Source organism: Ceratotherium simum, chromosome 6, assembly GCF_057802395.1.
Source record: "Ceratotherium simum simum isolate JZ-2026a chromosome 6, ASM5780239v1, whole genome shotgun sequence".
NCBI lineage: Eukaryota > Metazoa > Chordata > Mammalia > Perissodactyla > Rhinocerotidae > Ceratotherium > Ceratotherium simum.
This window is the reverse complement of record NC_141905.1, coordinates 39,947,095-39,971,015: the sequence shown is the minus strand read 5'-3', so window position 1 is coordinate 39,971,015 and position 23,921 is coordinate 39,947,095. Positions and strand designations below refer to the sequence as shown.

The 23,921-nt window shown below is 36.2% G+C and overlaps 1 protein-coding gene across 9 annotated transcripts in view; it reads right to left on the bottom strand.

Moving 5' to 3' along the window:
• ANK3 (ankyrin 3) overlaps nucleotides 1-23,921 on the bottom strand; it is a 511,319-nt gene that overhangs the window by 68,624 nt on the left and 418,774 nt on the right. For all 9 annotated transcript variants that reach the window (XM_087432174.1, XM_087432165.1, XM_087432166.1 and 6 more), the window contains 3 exons: nucleotides 19,645-19,751; nucleotides 14,158-14,382; nucleotides 11,226-11,380 (listed from right to left, as the gene is read on the bottom strand). In XM_087432174.1, the coding sequence (XP_087288300.1) occupies nucleotides 11,226-11,380; nucleotides 14,158-14,382; nucleotides 19,645-19,751 (487 nt within the window). The remainder of the gene's footprint in view (nucleotides 1-11,225; nucleotides 11,381-14,157; nucleotides 14,383-19,644; nucleotides 19,752-23,921) is intronic.

The window sequence follows — 23,921 nt, the reverse complement described above, 5'->3', positions numbered from 1 at the left end:
ACTTTTAAATGGTTTTGTTTTTTAAAAGGATATACACTCCATAGCTATAGAATTAAAGGAGAAAAGGGCATAAAAATTAAGAGGTTCTTACCTTTCAGGGTGATTCAGAATGCCATAGTCTATGAAAGGACCCTGGAATCCCTCTCTCTTTTTAATCTGTTACTAGTCAAGTTTTCACACACACACAAAAAGACTAAAGGGAAAAGAGAGAAGTGAGTTCTGAAATAGGTAGTTTTGGCCAGGGAGAAGGTTAAAATCTACATTTACTGAATGTCTACTTTGTTGCGGGTCAGTTACTATTTAGCCTACATAGCACTTCGGTAAAGCAGGTGTCTGAAGTTCAGAGAGGTTAACTGACCTGCCCAAACTGACTTAGCTGGTCTGCTTTAGGGCTGACATTAGAAGCTCCGTCTAGGAACAGGGTGGTGAGGAGGGATGAAGCCACAGGCAGGGACTTCAACCACTATGCAACACAGTGTCTTTGCAGACTGCCTGGCACGTGGGTGGTGGTTGATAAATGGATGAGCAATGGATAGATTTGCAAATTCCCTGGTCCAAAAGGTGACATGACTTCTTATTGGCCCACTCTATAAGCTGAAAGCCCTGGTTACTGGGCACTTTCTGCTGAGCAAGAAATGGAAACTAATGTTCTACAGCTTTCTTGCCTCACTGATTAAGGATAAATGTCTTAAGTACCTTGTAACTTATTTAGTTTCTTTATTTGTAAAAGGTGGGACACCATTCTCTGCAACTGAGATTTTGCAACAGAGCGATAAGGATCATAAAATGCTTTGCAAATACAAATGGTTATGAAGGTCATAATACAATGAAGCATAAATAACAGGATTAAAATCATGTTCCCACTAAATGAGTTACTCTTAAAGCTTTCAAATGATCATCCTGATTGGTCTTGCCTCTCTTACATGCACATGATTAAATGTCTTGATACCTTGGTCAGATGGGGCCATGACTGTCGTTCCTATATCAAATTTGTTTTCTGAAGGCTGTTTGTGACCTGGTCAGGTTTGAGTGTGAAAGTCTATAGAAGGAATACAACCTCAAGGTTTCACAAAGGAAGATTTCTATATCTAAGGTTTAATTTCTGGTCAGATGAATGTTATGTTCAGCTTGCTCCTCCAAGAATGGAGTATTCGATATTGAATCATGGGAAAAAATGGAGTCTTAGAATGTTAGAATTCAAAAAGCTAGCTAGTATGGGTCTGTGGAAAGTCATTGGAGATAGGTGCCTTCGGTTCAAATCCAGCTCTTCAACCAGTGAGCTTGGACCTTGGACAAGTTCCTGAACTCTGAGCCCTATGCTTCTCATCTGTAAGATCAGGATAAGAAAAGTTTCCTCTGGGTTGCATGTCACAAATAAATGGTAGAAAACCACCAGCACAGTTGTGTTCACGTAATAACTTAGGTTACATATTCTCTCCAAGGTCACACAGTTTTGGAATAGAGGAGAGCCAGAGAGCCAGTGTGTGGTAGATCTAAGACTGGATTTTTTTTAAACATCACACTATCTCTCTTTTGTATCTCTACAGTGTATAAATCTGAATTGCTGTCATTTAAATTTCATTCTGTTTTTTAAAACAAAATTTCACCAATTACAGAAATTAAATATCAGATAAATTGGGGGAAATGAAGGAAATAAAAAATGAAGGAAATAAGTCCATAATATTCAACTCTAATTGTAGAATATGTGGGAAGAATTGTAATGTACTCACTGAAATATTTCAGAAAATTATAGACATTCATCTCTTTGGAATTAAAGTTCAGCTCCATCTGAATATGCAACTTTTTTAACAAGCCCATCCAAGATGTTATAGGAAAAGAAACCCTCAAATGATATAACCCTTCTTCTTCAACATAAACATAATAGGAAACTTCAATGTTTTTCAACTTCTATTTTGAAAGAATTATATTCACGGAAAGTTGAAAAGACAGTACAGAGAGGTCCCATGTGCCTCTACAGTTTTAGTAATTTAACCCACACTCTTATTCAGTTCTGGTATCTGCTTTATGTCTGTCTGGATCAGCATTATTTTATATCTTTGACTACCCAAGGTAGGGACTTTCCTTATTATTCAAATTTGCACAATGCATTGAGTGCTAATGATGCAGAATGTCTGGAAACAAGGATATTCCTTTGTTTTTCCCACCAGTCTTAGCAACCCATATAATTTCTGACAATCATATATCAAAGTTATTTTTTGCAAACTAATTTCTAATCATTATGTGCCCTTTCTATCCCCCCCCCACCCTCGCACTATGATTTGGTTGTGGCATCCCTTGAGAAAGCTGCTTTCTCTCTTGGGTATGGGTCACTGAATTATTGAGGAAATGTATCACCAAAGTGGGGGCATATGCTTGGCTAAAAATCATTCATTTCTCCACTCATTCAACAAATTACGATGAGGTGACAACACTGCCAAGAGCTGTTATATGCGCTGGGCATAATGGCTGTCAGCAAGGCAGAGCCAGTCCCTGCCTCGTGGACTTTATAGTCCATCAAGGAAGAAGCAAAGGTCAAAGTTGCTTGTTATGGAAGAAGGCAAGCCAGGTGTTGTGGACATATTTACCAGGTGGCTCCAACTTAGTCTGGAGTTTAGGGAAGGCTTCCTGGAAGGAGAGAGTGAGGGAGGGGATGTTTGGCCATGTTGGAATAATCATCCTAAGGCTCTCCTCCATGATTGCAGAAGGATCTGCTTCTCCATGTTTTTTTCAGAAACATGTTTTTCCACATTTGCTTACTTTTCCCCTTGTGCAAATAAAAAGGCATTAACTATCAGGGAAATGCAAATCAAAACTACAGTGAGATATCACCTCACGCCCATCAGAATGCCTATAATTAACAAGACAGGAAACAACATGTGTTGGAGAGGATGTGGAGAGAAGGGAACTCTCATACACTGCTGGTGGGAGTGCAAACTGGTGCAGCCACTATGGAAAACAGTATGGAGATTCCTCAAAAAATCAAGGATAGACCTACCTTATGATCCAGCTATTCCACTGCGTTTTTATCCAAAGAACTTGAAAACACCAATGCGTAAAGATACATGCACCCCTGTGTTCATTGCAGCGTTATTCACAATAGCCAAGACTTGGAAGCAACCTAAGTGCCCATCAAGGGACGAATGGATAAAGAAGATGTGGTATATATACACAATGGAATATTACTCAGCCATAAGAAACGATGAAATCCAGCCATTTGTGACAACATGGATGGACATTGAGGGTATTATGCAAAGTGAAATAAGTCAGAGGGAGAAGGTCAAATACCGTATGATTTCCTTCATTAAATAGTAGATAATAACAACAATAAACAAACACATAGAGACAGAGATTGGATTGGTGGTTACCAGAGGGGAAGAGGGGAGGGAGGAGGGCGAAAGGGATAATTTGGCACATGTGTGTGGTGATGGGTTGTAATTAGTATTTTGGTGGTGAACATGATGTAATCTATGCAGAAATAGAAGTATAATGATGTACACCTGAAATTTATACAATGTTATAAACCAATGTTACTGCAATAAACAACAACAACAAAAAAAGGCATGGCTTTTGGGCAATTAGCCCCATTCTGCCACTTTCTTCAACCCTGTGTTTAAACCATTACTACTACATCCAAGCAAAAAACAATTAATGTAGTCCTATCTTCAAAATCAGGATAATATATAATGTCTTAAAGCTAAACCCCATAAATCAGTAACCCAGCATGTGCAGCAGATACGGAAGTACACTGAACTATGAGGGGCCCAGACCTGCTGTGTCTGGCACACTGGCCTCTATTCACATCCATACTAAAGGAACCGGAGGCTCCTACCCAATCTCTCAGACCCACATCACTGTCCTCAGAGGGCGAAGAGCCCCACTCTGACATGTGGGGCACGGTGTCTGGTGTCATTATTTTGACTCAGTAATATTTCATAAAGACATGTAATTGCTGGCAAGTCCATATACACAGACACATATACAACTTGGCATTATTAATTAATGTTCCTTTGCTTTGGTCCTGATTTCATTTCCTGACTAGGAGGTGTGGGGGAACTGTTCTGGTACAGTTTCCTTTCCTTTGCAATGTGGTGGGCATCGTTCAATTGATTTAAAACGACAGTTTTATGGTAATGGACTGAAAGCAAGTTAGTATTTTGTTATAGTTTAATTAATAGTTTTCGGTATGCTTTTTTTTTTTTGTATCACATTCCTGATTTGGTTAAGTTCAATTTTTACTTTTTCCTCCAGAATTTTTCAAAATTGTTAATAGATTTCTCCAACAGATGGTGCTATGTACAACATAAAGCTCCGTATTTCACTTGTCAGTGCTCAACTGCTTCTACAAGCTCACTTGACACTTTAAGATTACTCTTTGTCACATGGCTGATAAATTAAAAACAAGTCAGTTCAACTGAAACGAACCAAAGTAGCAATTTTTAACTGAGAAGTCTGTTTCTAAAATATTGTTGATATAGTTAGATAATAAATTATGGAAAATTTATTTTCTGTTACCTAACATTGTAAGTATCACTTTTCCTTTGCTGCTTCAGATTACTAATAAAATAGTATAGTTATTTAATCTAACTTGTATTATCTTAAAATCTCATTTGTTCGCATCTGCAAGTTAAGCAAGGACAAGTAAGAAAATATTTTGCTAGCATTATAACACTGTTTAGACAACTGAAGCAATATTCTGTTCTAACACAGTGATGGGGATTTTAAAATAATAGCATAATTCATATATCCTCAAAGCATTCTTGTGATATTCAAGTAGCAATGATTTTGATTTTAAAACCTAATAGATGTATAAAACAAAGTCTATACACTGTCTAGAGCAGTGCTATCTAAAAGAAATATAATGTAAGCCACATCTGTAATTTTAGATTTTCTTATAGCCACACTACAATATAAAAAGGAACAAGTGAAATTAAAATTTAAAAAAATTTTTTTTTCTGAGGAAGATTGGCCCTGAGGTAACATCTGTGCCAATCTTCCTCTATTTTGTATGTGGGTCGCTGCACAGCATGGCCACCAATCCAGGCCACTGAAGTGCAGCGTGCCAAACTTAACCACTAGGCCATGGGGCCAGCCCCTAAAATTAATTTTAACAATGTTTTATTTAGCCCAGTATATCCAAAATATTACCATTTCAACATGTAACCAATGTAAAAATAATTAATGATATATATATTTGGGAGTACTAAATCTTCATATATCTGGTGTATTTTACATTTGCAGCACTTCTCAATTTTCACCAGCCCCATTTCAGGTGCTCTATAGCCACATGTAGCTAGTGGCTACTGTATTGGACAGTGCAGGACCACAGCATTTCTTAAGCTCTTCAATTTTTAACTTAAGACCTCTAAGGCGGAAGGATTCTTCTACTGATAAATACTCCCAGGTCCAGCATAAACGCAAACTACAAAACATCCCTTGGGTCTGACTTTAGAGCCACAATTTTAAACATGTTTAATTGAACTTTGTGAGTTTAATTAAAGTAAAGTTTTAATTAAACTTACAAAATGGATTCAATTTGGTGCACTTTAAAGATGATGTTTTTGGGAGGAGCAGAATGATTCTTTTCTGTTTTGCCATATCTTTTTCTCTGCGGTGAGAAAACATGAATTGACAAGTACCAGAACAAGATCTACGTCTGCTGCCAAAGAGAAAAGTTGCTCCTGCCACATGATACCTTAATGGTAACAGCATGTTTGTCACACCCATACCAACTATCCTCTGTGTCGCTCTAGACTCTTACTTCAATAGAGCTTTGCTAACACAACTGCTTCATTAGCATAACCATTGATACTTTTGTCTCTGGGCTTGCCAGTGACAGAAATAACTCTTAACTCCACCTTGTTTTACAACGACAGTTTTTCCTGAACACATACCATATCCTTTTGAGTCATACAAGTAAGAGGGTACCTTGATTAGTTACAGAAAATTTAAATCACAGCTGTTACATTTATGTAACATTTTGACTCCACACAAAGCACTGTCATAGGCATCGTTCATTTGAGAACAGACAGAGGCAAAGGAGTATTGTAGACAAACAACTAGATTTGGAGTCAGAAGTCCAGATTTTGGAAGTCTAGATCTATCCATTTACTATTTCCTGATTGGGTGGTGGTGATGGGGTGAGTGTCACCATCATCAACTGTGACCAGGGCTTCCAGTAGCCCTAGTGGTGTCTCTGCGTGATTTGGAAAAGGGTGCCCACTTGGGGTGCGCACAGCCCTGCCAATATATGGCTTAGTAATTAGACAGTAGCTTTGAGAAAATTAGATAGGAGTGCCCCTTTGTCCTGCAGGCCAGTGTCAGAGCAGATGGCTTGGCAAGTAGAAGAGGCAAGATTTCAGCCCCTACTTGCTCTCCTGTACAACTGTACATGGCAGCTGTGACTGTGACTAACACTGATTGAGTGGTTCTCCTGTATCAAAACATCATGCTAAGAACTTTACATATATTAGCTCATCTGTTCCCTGTTAGTTCCCTATGAGATATCCTCACTTTATAGATTTAAACTAAAGTTCAGAAAGATTGAGTGCTTGAGTAGGGTCATACAGCTAGTAAATGGTGGAGCCAGGATGTGAATTCTGGTCTATGTGATGTCCATAGTTCATGATCCCAGCCACCACATTACACTGGGCAAGCTACCCTCCTTCTTGAACTTGTCTTTCCCTGGAGTTAGTCTAACCACTAAATTTGATTGTGCACATGGAAAGACTTTGCAAGTTTTAAAATACTATCGAATCATAATCTAATCTTTTTTTTTGTTTAGTGAAAATGAGTGATTAAAATATTGGCTAAGATGATTTTTAGATACTTGGGTTTTAAGATTTTCAGAGATGAGACTACAACAGGACTGGTTATAAAAGTAGCACATAAATTAGTATAAAGTAGCACATAGAATTCATTTATGGAAAAGAGGGTTAAAAAGGAGACATTTATAATAACACTAATATTATCAAAAGTCATTTGCCATAGATGACAGATAAGGCTTAATTGCCATGAACTAGGGAGATTAATAGGTTAAATAAAATAACAGTAGAATGATTTATTTCTCTTCTTTAAGGAAGTCTTGAGTGATCTGGACACTAGTTTATTTTATGTACTATTTTTATCTTGTTAATTAACAACTATCCAGGAACAAAAAACGGCAGAGAGGAACCGAGTGGAGAGGGTAGAACACAACATGAAACCTCCGAAACTGTGCTTACACTTCTCTCCCCACGAGAACTTGGACAAGTTGGACCTTGAAGGAAAAAGAAGGGTTGGTTTTTTTAGAGGTAGATAGGTTTTTACTTTTGCCTGTCTGTTTCTGGAGGGGGGATGTTCCAATAAGAATCAAGTGTCTTTGGGAACAGGAGAAGAGTGGTGGCGAGTAGAGCTTGAGCTTGGTATGAAATCTGATTAATTGAGCTTCAGTTAAAAAAAGTGTGCACAGTGGTTCCTTCATTATTATTATTTTTAAATTTAATACATGAAGAAAACCACTGTGCCTTGAAATTTTAGTCCTCATGTTTGCTGCAGTGGCCTCCAGTGCTTGATTCTTCAAATCTGGAAGTATTTACACATTTCTTTTTAACTGTCTAAAATAGAACCAAATCTGGTACATTTTATCTGGTTTTTAAAAATGTAGCAAAGAAACTCTATCTACTATTTCCAAGATAACACACAGAATCCAGGACAGAGGGCTATATCATCGTTTCTTTTATTTTTTTTTAATTTTTTTTTTGTGAGGAAGATCAGCCCTGAGCTAACATCCGTGCTAATCCTCCTCTTTTTGCTGAGGACGACCGGCTCTGAGCTAACATCTATTGCCAATCCTCCTTCTTTTTTTCTTTTTCCCCAAAGCCCCAGTAGATAGCTGTATGTCATAGTTGCACATCCTTCTAGTTGCTGTATGTGGGACGCGGCCTCAGCATGGCCGGAGAAGCGGTGCCTCGGTGCGTGCCTGGGATCCGAACCCAGGCCGCCAGTAGCGGAGCGCTCGCACTTAACCACTAAGCCACGGGGCCGGCCCCATAGTTTCTTTAAAATATCTGACAGACGCCCTTACAATGGCAATGTTTGGGGCATCATCTGTCTAAGCAAAGACATGACTAATTCCTATTTGAAAACTGGTTTACTAGAAACAAAATGAAGACATGTCAGCATGAAATCATGGAAGTCCATTCCACAGATAAACCTTAAAAAATATTTTTAAAGTTCAACTTGGCCTCAGAGGACATACTGTATACTCAAAAACAAAGGAGAATATATTATTAGAATATTCAGCGTTTTTGCTAGAACTGCAGTGTCCAATGAGGTAGTCACTGGCCACATGTGACTATCTGAAATTAATTAAAATTAAACAAAATTAAAAATTACCTTCCTCAGTTGCACTCGTCACATTCCAAGTACTCAAGAGTCACATGTGACTAGTGATTACTATGGGACAGCACAGGTATAGAATATTTCCATCATCATAGAAAGTTTTATTGGACAGCACTGTCTTAGAATATTCAATATTCATCCTAGAATAGTTACTTTCTAAATGCTCCTCTTTAATTTTTTTCTCCTGGAGGTTAACATTAATGAAGTTTGGGGTAGAGGAAATAGACTACTGAGAACCTTCCTCCAGACACCTACATATTATAATGAGGTTCCTCATTCTGCCCACTCACCAGGATTGGATGAGTGCCTAAATCAGCACTGTGCCCGATACAGGTGATTCAGAGGAGATTAAGACACATGCCTGCCCTCAGAAGCTTATAGTATCAAGGTAGCTATCCATTTAAAAAAAAGAAAATCCTTCTGCAGTAGATCCTACATTTTAAAAATTAGTAATCTATGTTAGCATTTAAGAAATACTCAAAGGGCTGGCCTGATGGCATAGTGGTTAAGTTCACGTGCTCTGCTTTGGCAGCCCAGGGTTTGCAGGTTTGGATCCTGCGTGCAGACCTACACACTGCTCGTCAAGCCATGCTGTGGTGGTGTCCCACGTACAAAATAGAGCAAGATTGGCACAGATGTTAGCTCAGGGACAATCTTCCTCAAGCAAAAAAAGGAAGATTTGCAACAGATGTTAGCTTAGGGCCAAATCTTCCTCACACACACACAAAAAAAACAAAGAAATACTGGATACATGAAAATATTTTTATACTTTATTGTCCCTAAAACAACAAAAAAACTATCCTCTATGGAAAACCCATTTCTCTTATTCTCTCCATTTTTTATCCTAAATCATCTGTATTCTTTTACTATTTTCAAAATGCAAATCCAATTCATTCTCCTAGGATTTATTCTTTTTAAAACTTTTGATAGTGTTTTCTTATAAATTTCCTTATAAAAGAATGACTGTATTTCATGCTTTAAAAGAAGTTAACAAAAATTAGAACTTTTAATTACCATTGCATGTTCCTATCCATCAGAAATCATTTGAAGTTTTAGATGGCATGTGATATAAATATCAGTATCAGGTATAAATATTTACCTCATTAAATGTATACTCATTAAATGTCTAACATTTAAAATGACCAATTTTCTGGACCTTTAAATCTAGAGCTTTGTAGGAATTTTCCTCTTTAGGTTTATTTTCTTCTGCCTAGGACACCCATTTCTAAAATAAGTGAGATGTAGTTAAAAGGCTTTGAAAACAAGTAGAACTCGATTTCAACCCTGGAGCTATACTTGGTTGGGGTAACCTTAGATAAAAGTTACTTGACTTGTCTGAACCTCAGTCTCCTCATCTTTAAAGTGAGATTAAAACTACCTACTTTGCAGTACTATGCTTTCATTTAAAATTTTCATATATACAGGCAATTATCAGTGCCTCATGAATGTCAGACACTCAGCCATTATTAGTTTCCTCCCACCTTGCTGTAAAGACATCTTTAAATTTTTGGTTGGCTGTGATTAACTATGTCTTATACAAGACCTTCGGCTTGACAATATGTTTTTTTAGGAAAATTGGCCCTGGGCTAACATCCATGCCCATCTTCCTCTACTTTATGCCACAGCATGGCTTGACAAGTAGTGGTGTGTAGGTTGTACCCAGGGTCTGAACCTGCGAACCCCAGGCTGACGAAGCGGAGCGCACGAACTTCACAGCTGCGCCACCATGAAGGCCCCAACAATTTTTTTAATAGAATAAATATAATAGTGACAATAGCTGATATTTATGAAGGGCTTACTATGTGACAAGGGCTGTATTTCATAAATGCTTCACATTATTTTTTCTCAACAACAATCCTATGAAGTAAGGAAGGTAATCTCCATTTTACAGAAGTAAGAGAGGCTCACAGGGATCAAAGAACTTGCCCATGGTTATCCCTCAAAACCCTCAAGTCTGTCTAGCTTCTTTGTCCATACTTGGAAACTAGGAGGACTATGCTGGATGCATTCCAAAAACCAGTGAATTAAATGCTGAGAGAGTGAATTTTATGGTATGTGAATTTCATCTCCAATAAAGCTGTTATTTAAAACAATTGCTGAATTTGTAGTGATTAGAAGCCAGTATAAAGTAAAGACTGGCTGTATTTTGTGGTAAGCTTGGTCTCTGATTGATTTTTACTCTTTTTTAAGGAAAACTCCACATCAAATACCTATTCTCAAAACAAATCTATTCCTAATATCTACTAACAAAAACTGCTATGACTCTAGGGTCAGAAAGCCTGAAGAAGGTATGGATGAGAAAGTGACATGCTCAGCTAGATCAAAGAATAAGACAGGAAGCACCATAGACTCTAATAATTAGCCTGAAACTTATATTTTTAAAAAACTGATAGCCCAAGAGAACATAAAAATTCTTGAAGAATAATGAAATAATCAGGGAGAAAACTGAGATAAAAGCAAAGGTCCAGAAATAATAATTCCAAAAATAAAATGTGAATATATTTTCTTAAAAATGCTCTGCATGCTTTGCATACCTTCCATTATTATTTCACCCCCTCCTTACACATTATTGACTTAGAAAACTTTCTTGGGTTTTGGAAAGATTGATATATTGGATTAAAGACTAAAAGCATCACCAGAATATTTGTAATTAGTATTGTGAGGAAAAAAGTTTGTTAGATTACATGGAACTTCATGCCTTAGATACAGAAAACAGCAATAAAGGCTGAGGAACCAGATGCCCAGCTTAAAATACAAACGTGTGAAATCCAAGTACTGCTTCCTTTAGTCATTCCTTTGATTTCTGCCTGCAGGCATTTACAGAAACAAGGAGCTGTCATAATTACCTTCATCCATGCCATTAAGTAATTCAGTTAAATCTTCATTTTTACTGTCAAATTGATGCTCCTTCCATGTTTCACCATTTTCACTTCGAAGAACAATGAGTTCTCTCTCTTTTCCTCTCATAGACCCAAAGTGAGGGATTTCCACTATGACAGGGCTGGAAAAAAAAATCCACATTATTTTGGTATCAAATTATTTATAGTATGATACTTTAAAAAATGTTTCATTAACAGTATTCATTGGAAAATCAGAGGTGCCACTAAGGTTGGGAATGATTTCAAAGCTGCAGAATCATTTGCTAATTAAATAATATATTAGAAGCCTGAAAACATGCCATCATTCATTCACTCACAAACAATTCTTGAGGGCCTATCGTATGTTAGGCATTGGATTTAATGGGGGGAAATATTCAGCACATATAAACAAGAATTTTGAATTAAGGAATTAGAAGTTATTAAAATAGACCATAAGAGAGAAAGTTGGTCCATTTTTAAAAACACAATAGGTATATTATATTATACAAAATGCTAATGATTTAAAAGGACACAGTCATTTCCTTATAAAAGAAATTCTGTAAATTTCCTATTTTGAAAGATTACTGATTTTTTTCCCCTTAGCAAGAAAACAAGCAATATAAAAATCCATTCCATCCAACAGTTTCCATGATTTTCATGGCCTGTATAGTTAAGACAGTTTCTCTGATTTTCAATTTGTGAAATGGTAGTGGGCAGCTTAATTTCCTAGCTCTAGTATAGCCTGCATAGGAATATTTAAACTTTCTGAAAAAGCACTTGTTGGTTTGAAATTGTCATATAATGATATATTAATTTTTGACAGTGTCCTTTTGCAAAAGAATGTGAAAGACCGGCTGCAAATCGAAGACAGCCAATCAAGCCATGGGAATAATTTCGTTAAATTTTAAAATAGGATAAATACTCAAAAAGATGAATGGAAGTAAGCAGACCACAATCACACACAGTTTATGTAGTTGGATTGTGCAGCTTTATTTTATGACATTGAAGTAGACAGTATCATTATTCTCCTACAGAGGTTGTATGTAACCTCACCCCTTAACCTATATGTTTATGTACATGTGATAACATAAGATAAAATCTTAAATAGGTAGAATCATAAAGAGGGATAATAGTTGTAATGATCAAATAACATAAATAAAAATGTGAATATTTGATTTATTACAAAAATATTCACTTAAAATGAGATGATAAATATAATTTTACTTTTGGCAAAATAATTATAATTAATTCAAATTAAGGATTTAAACATTTTTTATAATGCCTTTAGTTTTTGATAGGTAGAAACAAATTAACTATTCCTAACAGTGTTAATAGATTCGTTATTAAGATATTTACCATAGTTTTTAACCACACCTGATGATTAAACATTTTATTTTTTTTTTTGAGAACTAGATACAATCTTTGCAGGTTAATGGATCAGATACTGTCTCTGTAAATATTTAAGGAATGTGGCTTTGTGTATGACATTCAACGATACTGGAGAGAAGGTATGAACAAGAGTCTTTGACCAAGGTGAAAGCCAAGCATAACTTCATAACAGGTTTCTTCATGCAGACTGCCATGGCAAATATACCAACCAAACAGACAAGCAAACGAACAACAAATAGAACACATTTCAGCTTAAACAAAACAAAACAATTTAACTTTAGTAGAATATTCTGTCTGCTGCCTCTTTGGTTTTCTTTAAATATCTTGTATTCCCAACATTTTTCAAAATCAATTTACTTACTGATGACTTTTCCTTCTCAAAGCCCATAAAGATTACCTAAGTACTTTTAAAAAAAAAAAGTAACTCCACACACATATATATATATATATACACACACATATATATATATATATACACACACACATATATATCATTTATAGCAAATGTTGATTCAAAGCCTGCAAATTACCTTTTCTTATACTGGGTTGAAATTGGATTGTCAGTCTGTCTTAAAAACTATCATATTCAGTCGAAACATTTCAAATTAAAGAAAGGTTTACAAAAGCACAAATTTATGAAAGCATAACGCTTGCAGTGAATTCCACATGCTTGAAAAGCACAAGATACGTAGCGGTGCTACATTAAGTCAAGCCACTATGATTTTTTTCTTCTTTCAGTGACACACATCAACTGAAAGCATTAAAAACTGAAAAAATTAAAATAAAATTAAGACAAGAATAAGACCATGGTGTGACAGAAAAAAATTGGAAATGGAAAAAGAACTGTAGACATTCTGTATCTTGTCTATAAAGATCCTACCCAATAAATTTTGTTCCTTGAGGCCCAAGCTGCAGGATTCGGCTAACCAAGCTCTCACCCTCATTTACAGGGGGAGGATTGGTAGGAAGATGCAGTTTACTGAATAACATCCATGCAGCAGGAAGAGAAACAAGAAGGGGAGATTGTGAATAAACTGTCAGTCACGACAGAGCCTGCCTGATTTGCACCCAAGTGCCACCTCAGAAAACAAATTAAATATATTTTTCCTTTTTTTGTAAAATACCATCTCACAATGGACTGTTTCCCTAAAAATTATCTTTAAAAAGACATGTACCCAAAGTAGCCATTTATTCAATGTGGTGATATAATTCCAGCATCTATATTTTTTCCTAAGAATGGTGTCTTGACTTCCACGGGGGCCGCTGGGGTTCCGTGCACTCACTGAGCAGAGAACATGCTTCCTGGTTAGTAAAAGCTTTGACCAGCAAACTGAGTTAAGGAAGTATCATCAGCCTATTAGCTTTTCATAGAGTTACACAGCTTTGTGACCTTTGACACTGTATGAAAAGTGTACTCAATCAAAATGATTCAACTAAGTAATTTTAATAGTTAACTACTTGAGTTAACAAGGGTAAAGAAAATCAAAGACGCGGTATGAGGGCCAAGATTAAAACTGACAAAATAACTTACCCTAAAAATTGTGCCCCTGCAGGACCCATTTCTACCAGCCTACTGGCTAATCCCTCTCCTTCCACCATGGGGGGTGGGTTGGCCAGTTTATGTCTCTTTACCAAACGGCAGGTGATTCGGGTGGGGGCCGTACACTTGCGTGGAGGAATGATGATTCTCATCCCGTGGTGACGGCTTCCTCTCATGGAGCCACCTCTGGCATCCACCATAAAGCTAACCAGAAACCTGCAGGGAGAAGATCAAAGGCCAAATCAAGGACAGAAATAAACCATCTTCACAGGAGGTTTCGAAATTAAATGTTCAAGTTTCAAGCGATAGACAATGTAGCTATCATTTCCTCTCTTCACAAATAAATTGGAAGTCAATACGGTGGAATCACATCAAACATGCATTCAACTTGTGAACTGGGCCAAAAGTGAAACATGACAACTTATTTTTTGTGGAACATGGCCTCCTAACAGAAGCCAACCACTATGCCAGATGCTCAAATTGAAGGAATAGTGAATGATTCAAAGTTGGAATAAAAGTTGGCTATTAAAGGACTGTCATACTTTTGAAAACAAAAAGCGAAACCACTGGTACGTGGTTTCTGTGGGTGGTTTGAGCTATATTCAAGGGTCATTTTAAATATAAATGGTTTTAGCCAAATGCTGACTATGGAAGCTCTCTCCCCTGACAAGTAAGATGCAACTCCACAGTATGTCTGCACATGTACAACTCATAAAATGAATGTGTATTTAATCATACCAACACTCTAATTTTTATTATCATAAAGCAGAATATAAGAATAAAAGCAGAAGATGACTAGTTTTGCTAAGGCAATTTTGATGGAAAGGGATTTAATCTTTTCAGTATAAATTTGGCTTTACAACTGCTTAAAATAACCTACATTTGAGTATCTGTACAGCAATACAAAAATGATAACTTAGACTTTTTAGGAAGTGTCTCTAAATTATACAATTCTCTCATTGGCCTTTATATTAAAGCTAGTGAGGAAAAAACATTTGTCTGCATGTAGATATGAAAATGGGAAGAAATTAATTGTGTCATATCTGGATAATAGCCTATTGGAATTCTTGGTTCTTATCATGTGCTCATGGAAAAAGTCCTCCACAAGTTCTCCCACCATCGTCATGATGTCATAAAGCACGCTGGTGAACAGAAACCAATGAGCCCGACGTGTGGAAGAGTGCAAGTCAGCTGGCAACAGAAACACGTTATCTTCGCATTCTAATTTTCACGTGTACTGAACAGCACAAAATGTTGATGATTAGAAAATTGTTTGGGGGGCCAGCCCCGTGGCTTAGTGGTTAAGTGCGCGCGTTCCGCTACTGGTGGCCTGGGTTCGGATCCTGGGCGCGCTCCGACGCACCGCTTCTCTGGCCATGCTGAGGCCGCGTCCCACATACAGCAACTAGAAGGATGTGCAACTATGACGTACAACTATCTACTGGGGCTTTGGGGAGAAAAAGGGAAAAAAAGGAGGAAGATTGGCAATAGGTGTTAGCTCAGGGCCGGTCTTCCTCAGCAAAAAGAGGAGGATTGGCCTGGATGTTAGCTCAGGGCTGATCTTCCTCACAAAAAAAAAAAGAAAGAAAGAAAATTGTTTGAATACCTACAGTATTTTAGGGTGGAAATAATCCCATCCATCAAAATCATCTACTACTTATTCATCTAAAAACACTTCTAACATCCTGCAAATAGATTTTAGGACTTTGCATGGAGGTCCAAGCCGGGGACCCTCTCCTAAAGAACGATGCCTCTTGACCTTGGAAGAGGAACCTCTTCAACACAGCAAACTGACCTGCCATCCCCACAGAGAGAGGCAATGGCATGGGGATCATTTTTCAGCCAATCAGATTTTCAGAACCAACTCTGGTCATCAGTGAGATGGAATCAACTTCACACGCTTTTGCTCATTTTGGATTTAGCCATTTTCCTCTGGACTAATTTGTTTTTGCTAACATTCTACCTACTTTGAGAGACTATGGGACCACTACGATTCCAAGTAAGAGGGGAAGACTGAACCCCTCAAAAACAAAAACAAAAAGAAAACAAGAAAAAACACTCCTCCCTAGGCAGACAAAGATACTGGTTCACTTGTACAAGTGTCCACAGGAATTGTCTCCAGTGCTGATGATACAGCACTGACTTGAAACTGCTCTGCGGGGCCAACATTTTCTCAGACATACACATGTTTAACAACTACTTTTACTCAGTAGTGAAGGCAACATGGCAATATTATAAAGAAGCCTAAGACAAAATCTGATCATTCCCAGCATTTAGTATTTAAAATCAACTCATGATTGGAAATAATAGTAACAGAACGGATTAAAAATGATTCAAGATAAACTCTAGTTTTGAAAATTCAGTTGTATTAGTACAAATAAACACTGGAGTGTTTACAGTGAGAAGGCATTATTTGCCTTGGCAACAAACAGCTGAGTCTCAATAATATAGACAGTAACTCAGATCAGGTCTGTCTTGTTCATCACTTGACCTGCAGGGCTGAGCACAGTTCCCGCACACAATAAATGTTTACTGAATAAACCAATGAACAAAACTGTTTGTTAAGCATGCTCAGAAACGCTTAGGTCAGACTTGGTTACTAATCCTAAAATATTTATATATATATATATATATATATATATATATATATATATATATATATATATAAAAACTTGTAGCTGAGCAGCCCAAAGGTAGTACACGAAGGTTATCAGAGTCAATAGAAAAATATCTCAGCTACAAAGAATAGCAGAACCAAATGGAAAAAACATGGCTTAGATGATTTTAATGACAAATTGGAAGAAGCTCTTTCTCTGTGTTCTACATAACACTCAGTGCATAGCTGGTGCTCATTAACGATCATTTATTGTTCTAAGGTTTTCAATTTAACAGAGTCAACAGACTTAGGAGAGATGCAAATATAGATGTTAAGCAGGATATGGGTCCTATTATTCAATAACATGAAATATAGTGATTTGTTTTCAAACTCATTCCTTACATATTCTGTGCAAAATAAAATTTCATGCAACATAACTTATAGAAACAAATTAAAAGGTGACATTTAATCATATTTGTATCTTACTAATATTTGAACTACGGCAGGAATTCTACAAATGATCCTAAAACCAACACATGAATGTTTCTAGTTTTAGCAACAGCGGGATGACAAATGCTGATACACTACAGACATTGACACATCTGACTGTGGGAAAAACTCACATAAATTAAAAATACAAAAAAGGATGGTTCACATAAAGGACACAGTTATCACCTTGAATCATACTGAGGAAGTGGAGAAGAATAGCTGCAAAATAATTTAGAAAGCAAATGGGAAAAATTAATGTAAGATAATTAGAAGCAAGCAACAGAAAATGTCAATGATAAGCAAAGGAAAAATAAAAACCATCAGAAAATGAAACCAAGGCATTTGGCATTTGTGGGACAACCTGGAAAAATATTTGCCTTAAATGGCTATATAAGCTACTCCATAGACCTGGCATTAGTGAACTATTTCCAAGTGTATACCAAGTCTGTATTTTCCTTTTCAAATAAACCCACACTAGCTGCCATTACTTTTGCTTTCCTGCACACACATCTATTGTCTTCAATAAGTTCAAGGGGAAGGAGAGATAATTTGCATGTTCAAATACTTCATTGTCTCCAATGTATGGGAAAGTTCATTTCTGATTTTATTATTCTATGCTCCCTCAACTTCTCAGTTTACTAAATTAAACCCTGGTACTTTTCTTTCCTATGTAGAGAACAAGTGCTGGTTCTAGGCCTTTGAAACATGGTGGCAATATAAGCTTGATTCAAAGAACTCTTCAACATGTCTGCCCACTGAATGGATCCCAAGGATTTTATATTTTCCTTCTCAACTGTGATTTTTTTTTTTTTTTTGGCAATTTTAGACCCATATATATCTAATATAATTGTGTAAATATTTTAAGCAGTTTAAAAAATTAATATTACTATAATTAAAGTTTTTTTTAATTGAGTTAAAGAAATGCAAGGTTAATGACTCAAAGACCACCATGTAATTTATAGTTTATAAAGCACTTTCATGTAAATTATTTCCATTTGAATGACACTGCAGTGATTTATTTTTCAGAATTGTATCGTTACAAGCCACAATTCTTTAAGAATACTTGAAGTAACCTGAAGCATTACTCTGAGTATTGGACTTTTCATCTATAAAATGGGGATGAGTAAAATCTATCTCACAGTGTCATTGTAAGGTTCAAATAAATATTAAGTAAGATAATACATGTAAAAGATTCAGCACAAACCCAGGTACACGAAAAGCACTAGGTAAATGTTAGCTATCACTATTTATTTTAATTAAAAGCAGCGGAAAATACTTCATGTAATACATAAGGCACTTCACAAATGTTAATTATTGTTAATTTATTTAATTCCAAATTAATCTGTCCTTGTCCTGGATCACAACTAATTTATGGCCTAGATGCCAATTTCAGAGGTGAAAATACCTTGAATTTTTCATCATCTTAATGAATTATTTCTATTCCATTTCTAGGGACATCAATTATCCCAAGTTTTAATTACCCACAGGTGAAGAATCCAATATCTAAAAATACATGGATTATCAAGTCAGCAATTGAAGCGGGTCATCTTTTGGCAGCTCACCCCAAACTGTGCTGACCAGGGCAGGCAGCAGTGAGGAGCCTGTCTGATGTGGTTTTTACCATAGCACTTCTGGTGTACATACCTTGGTACATTCACTTTTTAAAAGTGAATTTCTTTTCTTTTTTTAGTTCCTTTTTTTTTTTTCTAATGGTAATCTACTACAAGTTAATTATAATATTTTTTCAGGAATGCAGAAGGTACCAAATTTGATCTGGAGGTTTCAAATTTATATTTTCTTTTTAAAGGAAAATCACACAAAACAAATCATTTGTCAAATCAAAGGCCTATATCTTATGAGAAAAAAAATAAGAACACCAAAGCTTACTGCTTATTTAAAAACTAAATGTTTGAATGAAAATTTTCTATCACTCGAAGCAAAGCACAAAAGCAGTCAAACAGTGAGGTAAATTAACAGAAATACCTACATATTTAATTTTTTATTCAAAAAAATCAGAAACTCAGAAAAAAACTTCATTTGAATAAAGTATAATTAAGAGAAATGACTATATTTAAGTATTTTTTTTATTGAAAAGGAAAATTAAAGACCTAAAAGTAGTGCCAGAATAGCCAGGAAATTTTTATGCACCAATGCTTTATTTAATTTCCTTTCCAACACTGTGCTTTCATCAATAAAAACAGATACACAAATTTGCTTAGAAAAAATATTTACTAATGATTTACAAATATATGTCACATATACTTACTAATGAAATCCTTTAGAAGATCAATATTTCATACATATGAAGCGTGTCAATATGAATTTATTACTGCAAATAATAAATGCAATGGTAATTTAATAGAATAAAGAAAATTGACTTTTAGTTTACTTACCCAGAATGAACAGGACTTGAGACAAGATTGACATTGTCCAAAGTGTCTGCAGCCCAGCTATAATGTCTAAGAGAATCTGAATCAAATTCTCTTGTGAAAGTTAGATGCTGAAAAATAAAATGATATATTGCATCAACAACCAACACAAGACACTGGTTTCTCTGCACCTACAAAATATACCCGTATCTCTCCATAAGTTCAGATTAGTCTCACATTCAAACTAGACAACTTTTATATACTCCTCTATAGGTCTACATTGAAGTTTCAAGAATTAAAAAATAAAGTTTATTGATACGCTGTATTATTTCAATCTTTTAAGAAAGCACCTTGAGTAACTGGCATGGCAAAAGGAATATCACAGAAGCAATTATAACCACGATTTTAAGCACTTCAACACATCTCTAAATTAATCCTCTAACAACTGTAAAATTCTCTCCCAAATCTCAAAATAAAAATAAAAAATTCAATCTTGATGACTTCTGTTTCCAAGTGGAGCAGAGTAGCTAGCAGGAGCCTAGTGCTGCTGCCACGTACTCCAGATAAACATGGAGATCATCTCTGAATGCGGCAGGCAACAGCTGAGGCATGAACTAGAGGAGGTATACTCTGGAGAGGGGACGATCTCAAAGAGTTGAGCTAACTCTTCGTTGTCATTTTAACCTTGGGGGCATTTGTCAACTACCAGTGCAGACAGAATTTGGGCTTTGTACCTACAGGGGCCACTGCTGGGGAATAGAAAAACCAAGAGAGTTTTGGTGGAAAGTTGAGTGGCCTCAAACATGCTACAGATTTCTGTTAAGAACATTTGCTGAATTCTGGCACTGGGCAGAACAGGAAGCTAAAAACCTAACTAGAAAAGCTCTGAAAGAGACAACAGAGCTTTTTGGTAGTTTCGTGAGAAAAAGATTTAGAGTTTGGGACTTGTAGACTTGTAAGGGCAGAGGACTCAAAGATCACATCAGAATTTCAAATAAGGTCCCTGAAGGGCTAGGGACAAACCAGAGGTAGTCTGAGCTTCACCAGGGTGGCAAACCAGCCACATTTCAGCAAATCTGGATTAGATTAAAATAATCAGCCACCACTCTATTTGCCTAGCAGAGGGAGGGTGATCCTCTACAGAGGAATATATCATCATTGTGTGTATCGTGTTTACAACTCTTTTATACATCATGTCCAGCATGCAATGAAAAATTGCCAAGCGTGGCCAGAAAACATGAACAAAACCAGAAAAAAAAAAAAACCATAAAAACCCAAAAAAACTATAAATAGACTCCCAGACTCACCCTACATTTTCAAGTACGCTAATAAGAACTTTACAATAACTATGATTAGTAATGTTTAAGAAAATAGGGGAAAAGATAGAGAAAAGAAATTAGAAGGTGGATAACTCAACAGAGCACTGGAATATGTGTAAGAAAGAATCAAATGGACATTTGTACAGTTCTAAATACAATGTCAGTTGTCGACTAGACACAATAGAAAACAGGGCTAGTAAACCGGAAGTGTAAATGAAAAAAATATACAAAATGAAGGACAGATTTAAAAAACAAATAGAAAATACAGAAAAAAGTATGCAACGTGGAACACAGTGAAAGGTTTTAACGTATGTGTAATTGGACTGACTCTCAGAAGTAGAAGCCAGGAATAAGGCAGAAGCTATATTTGAAGAGAGAATGGCCAAGAATGTTCTAAATCTGATGAAAGATATCCCACAGACCAAAAATAAAATCAATCTCAATTTTTGCCCTGCTAAAGATTTGCTTCCTACTGAGACCCCAGTAAAATGACAATCTAGTATTTAAAAATACACACACACACACACACACACACACACACACACACACAGGCAAAGAGTATAAGAGATGACATCAGCAGAAAAATAAGGATTGTTTGAAAGTCTGTTTAAAAAGTGATCTGATCCCCATAATCTCCTCACTAATTTATCAGTTGCCAAAAAGTGCCCCTCACGTCTACACTAGCAACCTTGGCAGAAGACTAGAGGCATAGGGACCAGATATAGAAGATGTTAGAGGTGCCATAATGAACATGGAGATTAATTGAAAGTTTATACAGAATGTTGACTCCCAGCCTCCTTCCCTTACTGGACAGAGGCGGAGCCTCCAGGAAGAAAATGGAAAGTCTCTGGGATTTCCCAGTGAAATGTCCCAGGCTTATTACTTCAGTGGACATCATGGATGGTAAGCCCTCTACCATGCAGAGAGCTTCCAATGTGCTTAGTAGTGGCAGACAGCCCAGTGTCACTAGACAGCTGAGAAAAGAATCTAATACGAAGATAAAATAAACAAGCAAACAGAACAAAAGCAAACTGGAAGAAACAGGCTTTTCAGGGAGAAGAAAGCTTAGAATTTTTCATTAATATTCAGAGAGAAACGAGACCTTTTTACACTTATGAAACAATAAAATGCTAGAAAAAAAAGAACAGAGAAAAAAGTCATAAAAAGTAACAAATATGATAGCATTAAAGTTGAAAAAAATGCCTAGAAATTAAGGGGAGATTTTTCCAAACAGAAAATAGGAGAGAATATACAAGAAAGCAGAATATCAGCTCAGGAATTTCAAATCCTCCTCCCTTCTCCGAAAAAAAAGAAGTTCTACAGAGAGAAAATAGTGAAACAGAAGAGAAGAAATCAAAGAACAATTCAAGAAACTTTCCCAGAGCTGAAGACCTGAGTTCTCAGAGTAAAAATAGCCACTATAGATGAATATAAACCCCACTACAGCACATCATCGTGAAATTTCAGAACTTGGAGACAAAGAAAGACTCTACAAATTTAGAGAGGAAAAATGGTCACAGATGGCAGACTTTTAGCAGTAAAAACTGACGTTAAAGGCAATGGAGCAATTTCTTCAATGTTCTGAGATGAAATGGTTTTCAACCAAGAATTCTATAACCAGCCAAATAAAAAAAAGTGTGAAAATAGACAAGATATTTTCAGACATATAAAACCTCAAAAAATATATTTATCATGCACTCTGTAAGGAAACTATTGGAAGAGGTACTCCACAAAAATGCAGGCTAAACCAGGAAGAAGGAAGACACAAGGTCTAATGCAAGAACACGGAGAATTTTTGTGGTAACGATGAAGCAAGACCCAGGAGGACATCCGTGCAGTGGGCCTACAAGGAACTTGACAAGTAAGAAAGCTCTAAGAGAGATGAATTAAGTAGATGAAATTTATAGAACACCTGATCAGTGTGAATATATTGACAGGAGATTTGCACAAGTAGGGAGGAGTTTGTGGGTTGACCTAGTGGTATGTACACCAAGCAAATGCAAAAACTCTAGGGAAAGCAAAATATTGTACCCAAAAGAAAATGCAATCATAATATACTGCACATCTGTGACTAACATTTACATAGGCATAATACAAGCACTAAACATGGTATAACCAAAATAAAATACAACTGTTTTGTGAAAATGGGGGGATGGGAAGCATGCATGGTGGTACAGAAGAGGTATTTAAAAAAATTAAAGCTTCATCTTCCATTTCAGGAAGTCAATAAATAATTCCTGAAATGGGGAAAAGCCAACAAGAAGCAACATATATGTATCATTTAGAGACATGAAAACACATAATAAGAGTCATCAGAAGGTATGCTAAGCAGTTGTCTCTGGAGAGAAATTGGGGGCTGAAGGTGTATTTGAGGATTTTTTTTTTCCTAATTAGTACGTCTTATAAAATGACGTGACTTTTTGTCTGTAAAACTTTGATAATAATAAAACTTAAATTTAAAAAATTACCATGAATTACAAAGATTAAAAAAAATAGCCCTGAAATCAAATTGAGAAGTAATTTGTAGAGCAGATATGTGCAAGTCACTATCCTACCTAGATCCTAGGAAAATGCAAAAATGAATGAGGAACAGCTTTCTCTGCATTCAAGAAAGGACACATTCAGTGGATGGTTGTGTGATCAATGGTGTTAAAAAGAGGCCACAGAACCCCAAAAGAGCAATACATCACTTTAGAAAGTTCTCAAATTCTATATGGGTTAACCAAAGATTAGATGTTGGTTTTAGTTGGGCCTTATTTACCCATTATACCGAATTTGGAGACCCCAACCAATCAACCATCAGAGTAGGGCAAACATTTAATATAAAGTGGGTGGTGCTGCTCACTTTATTTATTTTTTAGCAAACTACAATTCCTACATTTGGAGCCCCGAGGTTACTTTTCACAAAGAACCCATTTTTTTAAAAGTTCTAATAAATAAATAATATCATTCCTCTTTGGTAATTACAGTAAATTATCTACC